The sequence below is a fragment of the Ascaphus truei genome, chromosome 4 (genome assembly GCF_040206685.1).
Source record: "Ascaphus truei isolate aAscTru1 chromosome 4, aAscTru1.hap1, whole genome shotgun sequence".
Classification (NCBI taxonomy): domain Eukaryota; kingdom Metazoa; phylum Chordata; class Amphibia; order Anura; family Ascaphidae; genus Ascaphus; species Ascaphus truei.
The window spans coordinates 280,417,429-280,432,509 of NC_134486.1; the positions used below are offsets into that span (position 1 = coordinate 280,417,429).

Genomic DNA, 15,081 nt, shown 5'->3' on the forward strand with positions numbered 1-15,081 from the left:
CTCAATACGAATATCAATTAAAATGGGACATGAGTCCCTTTCAACTCTCATATAAATGGTGAGATGTAAATTACTTAAGAGACACCTAAGGAGCCAAAATAATGTACATATAATGTATCAAATGAAGGGGGTATATATAAAACCTTTGTTTATGCCATGTGGATTTAGAGTTTTCAATCTGGTGATCCATTTGGCTTCTTTACATTAAATCTAGTCTCAATGTCACCCTACCTCATGGTGCTAGTGAGATGATCAATACCCATGAAAAATAGACATCTCACATCGCCTTTGTGTTGAAGGTTCACATGTAAGTGACCGGTGGATCGAATTTGTTAATGCTTGAGTTAATGTGTTCCAGGATGCGTCTACGTAGTTAATGTAACGTAATGTTATGCCTACGTATCTTAAATGCAAAACAGAAAGGGAATCCCTGCGCTTCTCCCATAGGGATAGCAATCAATGGGGAATATATATATATATATATATATATATATATATATATATATATATATATATATATATATATATATATATGTATGGTGTAAATACCTATAAGAAAAAAGGAGACTTTTGGTATACATCCTTTGATCAAATAATGCCAAGCCTGCTAACCACGTCAAGGTAAGTCTCTTTAGCAGGTCCCTACGCTAAATGCATACTAGTGTTATGTGAAATAAGCCCAGAAGGGGTTAAAATATCAAAGCATATGCTTGTATAACCTAGTGCAATTAAAAACTGGTATATACCAGTACAGATACTCACATGTAAGTGAAGTGGAATAAGGGGACCTTGCTAGGAGATTATATACCTAGAAGAGGAGGGGCTGGCCTGCCACAAACTGCTCAATAAGCAGTTGCAGGTGATTGGCTAAATATATTCAATTACACCATAGTAGTGTTGCCCTCTAGGAGCGTGCTGCAAAGGATTAAAATCGGCCCAACAAATAATGTAAAACAAATATAATCACTGCGCTTCTCCATGTAAAGAGCATGCAGCTAGTGAAGGAAATGGCCATACAAATGTGCAAAACAGAAAGTGAATCCCTGCGCTTCTCCCATAGGGATAGCAATCAATGGGGAATATATATATATAGATCACATACAAGTTATCAGTTAAATGACATTAGTCATTTTAAAATAAATAAAATGTTCAATTGCATAGACTGTGTTATCTGAGTTTGTGAACGTCTTGCATGATGATGATGATAACTTTATTTGACAAAGCGCTTTTCTCCCAATGAGACTCAAAGCCCTTCACAGTTACAGTACAGTGCATGGTATGCAACACATACTGTAGGATTGTTACAGACACAGTCCCTGCCCTGTAAAACTTACAATCTATGTTTTCGATACCGGCATGGTTGTACATATCAACACAGGGTGATCAAGATTTATAAAGACTCCTTGAGCAGTGTTAGCTTCTGTCAGTTTTTGTCTAAATATCTCAATTGGCCCAATGATGATCACACTTGTAAGATTTTTGAAGAGCATATGCATACGTCATTTGGTAGAACATTTCTTCACATACAAAGGTGCAATTTATTTAAGTTTAAAAAGTGAGTAACAATTCACTCACATGTAGGTGACTGCCTCCGGTAAACACAGCCAACGTCCGCACTTCGATGCAGTGCTCTCCTGGCCCCACATCCGGTGATCAGGACTGCAGTCAAGACGCTTTGGTCCAGGTCCTTGCATGGACAATGCGTTTCGCAGAAAAGAACACATCATTTATGTGCTAGTGCTATATCTAACTGTGCACTCCTATCTGTTTTGTGCCCCCCCCCCCCCCCACTTTTTTCTCTTTTTAATATTATACCACAAGGATTGCGGGAAGATCCTCTTTGGGGTTCTGCAGCAACTACATATTTTGGGCCAGTATTAAACATTGGTTTGCATTTATTTTTATTCTTCACTGATGTATGTTTTAATCTAAATTGACTACTATGAAGAGGGAGCGCCCCAGTTTGCCTATACCACATTCCTCAGCTTTAATGTATCTGTACCTTAGTCATTAAGTGCTCAAATGTTTTCTAATCAATAAAGGGCATACTTCAGCTGGATAATAGCGCATTTGCCCATTAAAAAAAAAAAAACACATTACCAAAATATTACCCAGCCAGCATATACAGTAATAAATACAAATTGTACTTACCCCTGCCAAGATGAAGACTACCTCCTCCTGTTTGTCTTCAATGGGCACCGACAGTAAAAAAAAAAAAAGCTAACTACCAACCTGTAACCTCTTAATCCACTTAGCGGTTATAACCGCATGGTAACACCTACTCCCACTACCCACCCTCCCTGTGGCAACTACACCCCAGTCCCTCAACTCATTGATTGTCACAATGGCAAACCATGCCAACATTATGTATCCCTGCCATGTTTAAATTCTGCTGTGTCACGTGACCGGGACATTTAAACAATGCAGAGAGATACCTGCACCCCATACTGGGGCCTGTAACTCGGGAAGCAGGGAGTCTAAGAGGCTGGAATTATTATGGTTCAGCTCCGGAGACCCCATGCTTCAATACTGTGTTATTAAAATAAAAGAAGCGCGATTGCCTGTTAGAGGCGCGCAGGGAGAGTGACTGATTCAGTCTCACTCTTACTTGCGTCTCTTACAGACTGATGCAGCCCTGTAGGATTCACACAGTGGGAGTACCATTCAGAAGCAGGGATGCTCGCTGTGTTAATCCTGATGGCCCATTACCCCCTTCTATGCACTGCACCATGGACAGTCAACCCTTTGCACACTGTGCATTAGTACATGTTCTGCGGCAGCTGATACATACAAGATGCTACATCTGTAATTAACCCTATTATCATTATTATGTTTTCTCTTTTAGCAAAAAAAAAAAAAACACAAATTCTCTTAGCATTTTAGCATTAATTTATTAGTAAAATGTATTTTTTGGGAGGATGAGATAAAGTAAATATTTTATACTGCAGATCTTCAATTTTATATACGTTTTAGATTTTTTTTCACATAAAGTCCCCTCCTCCCCTGCTTCTTATATCATACCAAGATTTCCTATGACCTGTATTGAGAAACAATATTCCTAACATGTTTATAATTGTAATCAATGTGGTAAATTAATGTCTCCTATGACAGTATTATGCATTGTATTCCAATTTGGTAGTTCACTAAAATAAATAAGATATATTCTCATGTTTAAATATAAGAGACACCAAACAGATTTGTAAATAATAATGTATTATAGTTTTATAACTGAAACTCTGAGTGTCCTTTCTTAAACATAACTGTTCCATAATAACAAAGAGCATTATATTTTTCCAGTGTTTTATTTCTCATATTGAAGCATATTTTATTATGATTTAGGGTTCCTGTAACTTTTTCGTTCCATAGGCTTATTGACAAGAAATAAATACTGTAATAATAAATAAAAAAAACTAATATCAAAGTTATTCCTTTAATACCTAACTGCTGTTTAAAAAGAGTGCAAACTCCCAGGACTACTCAGGAGAATGGTGAGCACTTCTGAAATACCGATGTAGCCACATGACTGGCTGCGCTGCCCTCATGAAAATCTGCTATCAACACGTTTCTAATCCCATTCGCTTGCGTAGTCCCTGTAAGGAGACTAATGGCCAATCAGGAATAACACAGGTGGGGTCTTTGCTTCTGAATGGGGCTCCCATTGTGTGAATCTTACCGGGCTGCATCAGTCTGTAAGAGACTCGCAGTTAGAATAGACAGAATCAGTCACTCTCCCTGTGTGCGTCTAACAGGCGATCACGCTGCTTTTATTTTAATAACACATTATTAAAGCAGGGGGTCTCCGGAGCTGAACTACATTAATTTCAGCCTCGGGGACCCCTGTCTCCCGAGTTACAGGCCCCGGTACTAATGCGGTTCAGCTCCGGAAACCCACTCTTTTAATACTGTTATTAAAATAAAATAAAAGCAGCTTCATTACCTTAGTGGCTAGCCACTTAGGTAATGAAGGGTTTAAGCCAGAGTGCATGTTTTTTTGGGGGTAGAGGGCATGGATGAAAGGGGGTAGTTGCCCTGGGGTGGGTGGTTAGGCTACTGGGAAGGTTGCAGGAGGGGTTAACCCGTTCATTACCTTAACAGTAACCGCTAAGGTAATGAAGGGGTTAGCCCGTCCCGCACCCACCCTAGAGGCCTAACCACCCAACCTGGGGCAACTATCTCCTTCATCCACCCCCTCTACCCCCAATAAATATTAAAATACAATACAAACACCAATACTAGCCAATACACCCATTGATTGCCAGTGTGGTTACCTCCACCAAATGCACAGACACTTCACACCCATTCTAACTATATAACACCACTGCATTTTCCTCTGTTTACTGTATACCACTAAATATTAACATCACTGTTTTATATATGCATTTTTTTTAATTGTTTTGTGCCATGCACAAATATAATTTACAACATTAGCATATATTGTAACAAGCCTGAAGAAGGGACCTAAATGGTACTTTTTGCATTCTTTTTAAGCATCAGATAGCCATTAACTGTTTAACTTCTACTTTAGTTTTTTGTCTACTGTGCTATCCCGGTAATACTCCTGACAACAAATACAAATACAAGATATTACTCCCAGTACAGTACAACAAAAGATTTACATCTGCAGATATGTTTGTGTTCAATACTGGTATGTTATTATAGCAGTTATGCAGCTATTGCTCTGTGTGTTGTTATAAAAAAAGATATTCTGTGTTGCTACTAAAAACAAATTCACTAAAATTCTGCTACAGAACATTTTAAATAAAAACACACAGCAAGTTAAAATAACCTTGGTATTTTCTATTAAAAAAAATGTGCTGCAGGCAATCTTTCTCTGAAAACTGTGAGAGTACTTTCTTTATTAAAAATATAACACATTTTAGTAAGTTTGAAATATCAGATCATAGTGTGGTTCAAGATTAGCTAACAGTATATTTTTTCTGAAAATTTAGTACAAAGTTTAAGACCTCGTCTAGAGACATTTTTTCCCAGAGACACAGAATGGAAAAGAATGTTTTGACACAAAGCCCTACAGCGGTACTGATTTGCACTTTATGTGCTTCTACCAGAAGCAATACTACCATTATTTGCTGTTGGAAATAAATGGGAAACCGGTGCCAATAATAGTAGAAAATAAAGACCTCTATTTTCAATGACATTTATACAGAAAATTACAGACAAGGGCATTTGTTTCATCACTTGTATTCCCTTTGCTCAAAATAAAGATATGTTAGCACAAGAATAGTGGCATTTTTTCAGATTTTATTCATGAAATGTAATCAGCCATCTTCAGTTGTAGTCTTTTTAAACTCTGTCATCACAGTAAAGAAAGTGTTTTGCTGCAGTCCTGCAATTCTGGTACTGCGGCCAAAATGTCAGGTTATTTCCATTTTTGGGGATTTGCTGAGAGAGGACTACATTGTAACTTGGTTACTGGGAAGATTAAACTAAAGTAGCTACATACTGTATGTAACTTTTAATTATATGTAAACATTCATGTCTAATTCTAAGTTGGTTTATTAGTGTATCAATGTGTACGTGTGTGTATATAGATATATACATATATATATATATATATATATATATATATATGGAAAGAAAAAAAGAAAAAACAGGCGCACACCTAGTGCATTAAAGTATAACAATAGATTTATGGAACATTAAAAACAGACAAATGCCCACTCACAAGAAAAACGATAATATAGTGCAGTTATGAGATTGGCTCTCATATGCCAGTGGTAGCGTCTGGATCAGCAGTAGTGTCTTTTCCTAACACATGGCGCCGGCACGGCGTGGTCTCCTTCACCGGAAGTGACGTCCACCCGATCTAGTGCCCCGCACAAGGAAATCCCGCCGGGAAACAAGGTCCTCGTCCGCCTGCCTTTGATCACCGCAACACCAGGGGAAACAAGGATGTATTCGCTCCTCCGTTTGGCTTAGCCGCTCCCAACTTGCATCAGTCTTTCTTGGTTGGAAAGTGCCTGCTCTGCATTAGCCACGCCCTACGCGTTTCGTCATGTGATATGACTTCATCAGGGAATACCCATTGGTTGTGACCTCCCGATATTTATAGCAGGGTGAATTTGCATACATAATTACAAATTTAATTAAAACATTAATTGTATGTGTTAAACCCTTCCATGAATTTAAATTTTCATGTTGCAATAGTTGTAATGGAAGGGTTATGGGGACATCACTGAATTTGCGGAGAAATGGGTAACAGCTCATATTAAATAATTATAAATATATATTAATTTTGTATTTCAATTATTATAACTTTTGGGACAATAGACAAAAAATATATTATATATTTATATGAAAAACAACATTTGTTAGTAGACTAATAGACATATTTGAATTCAAAAGTGAAATAGATGCATTCTATAAATGTGTAAAAAAGGAAATATCAAGATTTGGAGTACCTGTTAGCAATAAATGTTCAATACCCTATTACACCTTAACAACACAGAACAGCAATACTTTGCTGCACACTAGATTCACCCGATTTAGGGTAATAACTATATACCTGTTGTTGGTCCATAAATGATACATGATATCATAGATAGCAACTGGAATCAGAGGTACAGCAAAAGTTGTTGTTTAGCAAGGACAGAAGAAAAACCAACACGACATGTAGATGAGATGTGTACTATATATATGTGTAAAAATAAAAATAAAAAAAGGAATATGTATGTGTTGTTGAATATGTATGGTGATAGTGTGAATAAAGCTATGTATACAAATTGACTAAAGTGACTCTGAGTGAAATTGTGAGTGGGTGCAATTGTGAATAATAATATTAATATTAATAATGTTGTAAATAATGTAAATAATGTGATTAATAGAATGGGACCAGCCACGGACTTGAACAGACACATCCGCAGTTTGATGCAGTATAGCCCATATTGGGATCGTGTATAACATAGCTTCCAGAGATAGTGTGGGATACTAAACTCAAAGACCTGACATGTCACCATAGTTCAGAGGGAGTGCTATAAAGCACTCAAACCAGACCTCCGAAGGATCACCCACCTTGAGTGATCACACTATGGTGCTAGTGTCAATGTGGTCATTATGTCCCCTTGGGTGCAGCGTATCCAAAATATACATCCAATAGGTCTCCCTCATACACAATCTCTTGAAGCGGTCCCCACCCATAAAGGTAGGAGGGATATATTCAATACCCATAACTCGTAGGGACCTTGGATCTTTTGAATGTTCGTTGCAGTAATGGCGGGAGAGGTTATGTGTTAGGCACCCATTTATTATGTTTCTTCGGTGCTCTAGAAACCTCGTGCTTAAGGCTCTTGATGTGCGGCCTAAATATTGTAGACCGCACTCACATGATATTAAATAGATAACATATTCACTAAGACAATTAATGTATTCTGTTATATAATTATATATATAACATCATATATATATATATATATGTTATATAAATATATATATATATACACACACATCATTTGAAGTTTTAATAAAGGCAGGATACCATTATTATGACATTGTTCAGTAAAAAAAAAATATTGGTTGTTAGTTTTCACTTGCAGAATAATACTGCATTTTTTCAGTCTCAATGAATATGAAATTACTACATTCACTTGTATTTATCATTATAAGTGTAATATTTAGTGTGTGTGTTTCTATGGAAAATAACAGTGTCTTTTACCAACTCTTACTAATAGATCTAGTTCACAAGGCATTTTTTTTCGTTTGTTTTAATTTTCTCTTGCAATGTAACCGTTTCTCTTCTATATTTTGAAACCTTTGTTAAAGTGTTATGGGAAAACATTAATTTACTGATTGAAACAGAGGTTAGCATTTCATCTTAATTGGTGCAGAGAAAAGACTTCTCAAGTAATGTTTGTATTTTCTTTTCTTTGATTGCCTTTTTCTGCTTTTTGGCTCTGACTGATGTGCTGTATTTCTTCTCTTTGTGTTTCTGTCAACAGAAAGCTGACCTTGCAGTTGCACCACTGGCTATTACCTATGCACGAGAGAAGGTCATCGACTTTTCCAAACCATTTATGACTCTTGGAATAAGTATTTTGTACCGAAAGCCCAATGGTACAAACCCAGGCGTCTTCTCATTCCTGAATCCTCTCTCTCCTGATATCTGGATGTATATTCTGCTGGCTTACTTGGGTGTCAGTTGTGTGCTCTTTGTCATAGCCAGGTAACATGTCCAATTTTGTGATTTTTTTGGCAATTATCTTGCTTTTTTCAACTAATAATTGTCAAAGGTCACACCTCCTTTTCTATTTTATTCTTGTGTTTTACTTATGATGTTGCATAGTACTAATCAATTTAAGGCTCTCACCATTAATTGTGCAAAATTGGCCTGTAACATGCCTGCAACATGTTGATAATGCCATCACACTGGTTAAGGTTTACAGAATTAAACTAACACATTAAATACATATTTTAGGGGTTTATTTGGAAAGTGTTGCTATCTTTACCATGGGCAGTGACCGCATTCACTCCAATAAGTATCTTGTTGATGCAGTTTAAACAAAATGAATGGAAGAGGAATTTACAGAACAAAGCATTACATCTTCTAACCACAATGAGGATATGTATATATATATATATGTATATATATATATATATATATATATATATATATATATATATATATATATATATATATATATATATATGTGATAAAAAATCACTGGCACTCCAATAGAAATTCAATAATGAATAGGTGCATGTCCCATATAAATAATAAAAGTATACATTACCGCATAGCAGCAAAAAGGGAGACAGCACTCAGGTGAATGAAAATAAATGTATTAAATACAGCACATAACTCCAACGTTTCGATCCCACAGGGGGATCTTCCTCTGAGGAAGATCCCCCTGTGGGATCGAAACGTTGGAGTTATGTGCTGTATTTAATACATTTATTTTCATTCACCTGAGTGCTGTCTCCCTTTTTGCTGCTATGCGGTAATGTATACTTTTATATATATATATATATATACACATGTAGAGGTGTCAGTACTGTGTTAGCCGAGCTTCAATAATCAAAAAATAAATAGATGATACCGTTCTGTGGCTAACGAAATGCTTTTATTTGTGCGAGCTTTCGAGACACACTGATCTCTTCTTCCGGCGATGTTACAATGAATGACGCAAGCAAAGGGTATACTTAAAAACAGTGTCTCTTGGAATGTTATCTGTGCTTGTCCCATCCACACACGGGGGAGGGACAAGCACAGATAACATTCCAAGAGACAATGTTTTTAGGTATACCCTTTGCTTGCTTCATTCATTGTAACATCACCGGAAGAAGAGATCAGTGTATCTCGAAAGCTCGCACAAATAAAAGCATTTCGTTAGCCACAGAACGGTATCATCTATTGTTAGCGTAACCATCCAAATAAAGAGGGGGTTGTTCCCCGGTTTTGCTTTTGGGGGTTGCTTTAGTAAAGTTTTTATTACTATTATTATTTGTTATTGTTTATTTGTAGATTGACAACATATTCTGTAGCATGGTACAATGGGGGTTCAAATATTTGATAATTACATTAAGAGAGTTACTTACAAATACAAATAAGGACAAACATTCACAAACAGATACAGAAATGTAACAAGGGCCCTTTTTATGAGAGCATGCAATCCAGAGGGAACGAGGGAGAATGTTGAAACAAAAAGGTAAAGTGGCCTCAGGTTGTAGTATGGTCCAGTCTGACAGCTGATCCCATTAAGGTTTGAGGGTCGGAATGGTATGGGATGTTACATAGCATGGACATTGGTCCAGCCGCCCAGCTGGTCCCAATGAGATTGAAGGGAGAGTGGAGGAGGGGAATTGGATGTTAGTGGTATGCCAGATAAGCTTCCTTGAAAAGATGAGTTTTCAGGAATTTTTTAAATGTCTGAAAGCTGGGGGACAGTCTGATGGTGCATGGTAGGGAAGTCCAGAGACTTGGAGCAGCATAAGAAAAGTGATGCAGGTGGGAGTAGGAGGAGGTGATAAGGCCGGAGGAAAGGTGGATGTCATGGGCAGAATGTAAGAGGCAATGTTTCTATGAAAACGTGTTACCTATGTCTAAATTCCTTGAGGCATGTATTTAAAAAAATATATATTTTCATGGTGGTATTTTTATGCTAGAGGGTAGTTTTTCTTGCTGACATTAGGCGTTGAGAGCCTTACACAATCTTACTAATTTGTAAACCTACTGTACATATATTTGGTATCAATGTACTCAGGGGACCTAGGTCGATTTTATTTAGTATTCATTTCCATTATTACATGATAAATTGTGATGCAAATTCTGAATTTAGTGATCTCGATATTTTTCTCAAAAATATGTTTTATGAGAAAATTATCTAGGCTTTAATACCTTAGGCCAGGGGTGTGCACACTAGGGGGCGTGCCCCACTGGGGGATGTGCTAGATTGTCTGGGGGGGTGCGTCAGTTACAAAGGTCCCACGCTCGCCCCCAGACATTAAAATTAAATGCCTGGGGACCGCGCGAGGTCTCTATAACACACTTCCCTTCCCTTCCAGCATTGCATCGTCATGGTAACCTGGCGTCAAATGATGCCGCGGGGTGACATCACGTTACCATGGCAATGTGATGTCACATGACTCCGCGCATCATATGGCGTCGGGGCCGAGCAGGGGGAGGGGCGCGAGGCACAGAGGAGAGCAAGCAGGGGTGCACATGGGGAAAGTTTGCACACCCCTGCCTTAGGCCATGTTGTGTATGCTAATTGGTAGTTTTGCCTTGACAATAATGGTGTGTACCTTTTGCATTCAAACCTAAAAAATGTAAGTGTCAAGGACTTTCCACAATCTTATACCTTGGGGGCATGTATTGGGCAAAACAGTATGTAAACTTACTGCATACATATCTGGAATTGATGTAGTTGGAGATCCAGGGCAATAACATTGAGTACTTTAACTGGATTAAATAATGTACTGTAAGAAAAGAAAATATTCAGTAATCACTGCTTTAACTAAAGGTCTCAAACACTTCACTGAACTCAATTTCTTTTTTTTTTTTAAACTTAATATGCAAATATAATTGCAAACATTAGGTACTATTATAATTTCTGTTAACTTTAATTGTGAAGTCATAGAAACATTTATCTTGTTCTCTCATTGGCACGGCTATTTTGCTTTTTTTCCATGAAGTACAGTATATTGAGGTACTGTATTGCTAAGTAGGTCATCCGCTTTTGATTGATTTTCAGCAGTGCTAGAGATTTTTTAGGGTAGCATTTTACAGGAAGTATTTTGTTTACTGGACAGACTAGTCAAAAAAATACAGAATCAGATTTACAAGTCTATAGCCTCCATTTTAATCACAGTCATTTTGTTAACTATGCAAAACCCATAAAATATTGTATAGCAACCATGTGTCTTTTAAGAATTCTATCAAGGTATTGAATTATTTTGGAACTGGCAAACTCTGTTTGCTTCTACACTGCCCAGTTCTTTCTCTTAAAAACCGTTAGTGATGTCTTATAGATGTTTGATGAAACAGTTATCACTTGCTTTCTGAGTTTTACAGTGATATTATGATTAGGTAGTGTTTACAGCGCCAAATGCAAGTTTAGTGAAAATTACAGTAGGAATGAGTGCATAACATTTGATTTATTTCCACACAGTTCCTTTGACAACATTAGAAACAAATGGGTGGGTCTGATAATAAATATTCGGATACTATTAATAATAATTTGATTATAATAATATAATATTAATAATAATGTCATTTTATTATTAAAAATAATAATACTATAATTGGATATTAAATAATAATCGCTGTTTGGGATTGTATCACCATGTCTTATAAGAAGAAAGTAAAATGATTCATTAATAGTTTACAATGCCCTTTTTATGTCCCAGTGCTCAAAGGACATACAATTGTAAGTTAAATATTTATAATATTAATATTCATTACATTTGTTGCCATCTTAAATTCTCATTGGGGTTTCATACAATCTTGAGCAGTCCCGAATTAAAAAAACAAATGTAGAAATATTGAAACAACATACAGCGGCCACATAAAATGTATATTTTATTATCATACAACCATTAACAATCTTTTATTTCAGTAAAAAATGAATGACATACAAATATTGTATTTAATACTTCACTTTAAGTATGTCTTCTCTGTTAATCTTCATTTCTAGTGGAATCTGTTTCAAGTTAGCTCTCACTGTTCAGCTTTCTGCCTGATCAGCTTTTTGCAGCTCTCCAGTGTATAGCTACGTCCAGAGCTGATTCACTGTTACTGTAAGTAGAACAGGCCAACAAATGAAGATTAAAAGACCATTGAAATCCAAGGGGAAACAAGGACAGTAGTGTTGGCTTGTTTCAACAGTCATAATGAACACAATGTTTGTTTGGACAGGAAATAAAATGAAGTTAACAAACTAGGAAGAGCCTTGTAGAATTGGTCATTTAAAGAAATGTATCCCAATATTACCATAAATATGCACTGCTCCAACTTTTCTAATAACAGCAATGAAATGATTAGATTTATTAGACTAACCAAATATATTTATTGAAAATTATCCTATGATTACTTCATAATAATTTGCTGCATAAAGTCCTATTTCATTTATTTGCTGAATGCAATTTCAGAATGTCAGCAAATTCTTAAATTTTGATTACTAACAAACAATAAATAAAAACTAGCTGATTTTCCCTTAAAGTCGCAAACATTTCCTTGTTTAAGTAGAGATATCTCACCCCTCGGTACTGGTGCAAGCACTTAGGGGCCTATGCAGAGAGCAGCGAATTTTAAAATTGGCGAATTTATTAAAAAGTAGCTTTTTTGGAGAGTTTTAATCTCCATATGCAGAAAAGTGCGAATTCTGCTATGTTTAACATGGATGCGTGTGGCGAGTTTAAATTGGCGAGATGCGCGCTTCAGAAATGTGTTAAAACAAATTTGCGCCTTTTTTTTTCCCTTTGCAATGGCCGCGAGCGGCAGTTTTTTTTGGCGAGGCAAAACGGAGACAATCGCGCCATTTTATTGGCGCGAACAGCCGCTAGATGCCGTTCGCGCCTCTCTGCATACGGATATTTTTTAAACTGGCGAGATTGCGGTTCTCGCCAGCCGCGAGGCGAGTTTTACAAATAGAAAAGAAAAATTGGCGCGTTTTTCGGAAATCTCCATTTTCTGCTGTTTTCTGCGCGATTATCTCCAAAAAATGGCGAATTTCGAAAATTCGCTGCTCTCTGCATAGGCCCCTTAGTCTGAAGCTCCGGCGGTCCGCGGTTGCATCTCCCGGCTGGGATAGCCGATTCTGGATCTCAGCTGTTTCTCCCCTCATGTGGTCTCTCACTATGTTGCTGCTCGCCACCCCAACACTGCCCTGGAACTTGCCAATTCTCCAATATCTGTATTTCTTTTACAGGGCAAAAGATCTTTAGCTGCCAGTCCTCAGTGTGAAAAAGTCTCATGTGATTTAAGGTCATTCTAAATAGACACGACCGCACACCGCTGGAGCTTCAAACTTAAATGCTTGCGCCAGTACCGAGGAGTGAGATAAGCGAAAAATAATTCACAGCTTGAAAGTGTATTTTTATGCGTGGCAAATATAAAACTTTTGGAACGTATGTTTTATGTTTCTTTTTTCTCTTTTTTGTTTGTCTTCTATGTTTGTTAGTCTACAGAGCAGCACTTTTTCTTTCACCTGGAACACTTAAAGCTTTGTTGCCCACATTGGAGGGCAATTTGAGAACAAGCAGATCCTGATCACACTTAGGCTACGCATATAGTGCTGGCGACGGTGACGCGACGGTTGCTGAAAAATCAAATAGGGATGATTTCCAGCAATCACGACCAATCTGTCGCTCCGTCGCGTCACGCTTACTGTAAGCGCACACGATGGCGGCAATGCATTTGTTTTGCTGCGACGTCGCATCGCTGTTCCCGGCAATATAAGCGCAGCCTTACTTTATATCCTTTAAGCTATTCACCTTACGGACTACAGTATGATATAAAAGTATGATGTATGTATGATTTATATTTATGATTGTTACACATATACAGTATAATTGTCACTTATGTATTGTATGATTGTAATATAGAGCACTACTACACATGTTTATTCACATTTCTGCTACACTATTTCGTATTAGTGATTTTTGAGTAGCACTAAATGTTATTAGTATATCTGTATGTACATCTGAATGAATGATATCATTCAAATTCACTTGTATTACTTTCCTATCTTCCTCTGTACATCTCTTTCCCTCTTATTTTCTCTATTTCCATTACATTAGCCTTTAGCATAATGGTATTACAGAGTATGGCAATTACAGATCATTATCAGACATGATACAGTAAGTTAATGTATAAGCTCCACATATAAGCTCTAAATATCTGCTTTTTTTTCAAGAACTATAGAACAAGGATATCATCCATCTATTAAAAATAATGCCCAATATTTTGGTGCAAATGAGTATCAAACCCATGTTATATTATGGAAGATGAATATAATGAAATGTGTTACTTTTTAAGGATATCATTAAAGATGGGCGAAATCTTCTCAAATCCTACCCCTGATAAATCCGTCAGACGGATTCGGATTCTGAATCTGCAAACGGAATCCGGAAATCGAATCCGAATCCGCAACCGGAATTATTATGGGTGGAATATATAAATAGGGGTGCAACCTTAATTTTAAGCCATTGTATTGTAGTCAGAGTTTGTCCGTGGCTTGGTTAGGGCTGCTGCTGGTATAGTACTATAAGTCAGTGAAGAGGGGTAATGCATGCACTCAAAAAAAGGGGTACGAGGGGGGTACTTAGCTGCCGGTGTGCTGTGTCCAGGGAAATCCAAGGGTCCCAGAAGTAGCCAGTAAGCACAGGCAGGCACACGGACTTAATCGAGAATTTTTTAATGTGCCATTTGTTCCGACGTTTCGGCAGTACAATACTGCCCTCACCTTGTAAAAGGCAGTATTGTACTGCTGAAACGTCGGAACATATGGCACATTCAAATATTCTTCATTAAGTCCGTGTGCCTGCCTCCTGTTTGCTTACTGTAGTACTATAAGTCAAACATTCCCATTGGGTGTGTTTTAGTATTGTTCAACAACAAAAGGCGGTGAA

The 15,081-nt window shown here is 37.2% G+C and overlaps 1 protein-coding gene across 2 annotated transcripts in view; it reads left to right on the forward strand.

Annotated features, from left to right (window-relative positions):
• GRIK2 (glutamate ionotropic receptor kainate type subunit 2) overlaps positions 1 to 15,081 on the forward strand; it is a 925,501-nt gene that overhangs the window by 680,557 nt on the left and 229,863 nt on the right. For both annotated transcript variants that reach the window (XM_075597530.1, XM_075597529.1), the window contains one exon: positions 7,953 to 8,176. In XM_075597530.1, the coding sequence (XP_075453645.1) occupies positions 7,953 to 8,176 (224 nt within the window). The remainder of the gene's footprint in view (positions 1 to 7,952; positions 8,177 to 15,081) is intronic.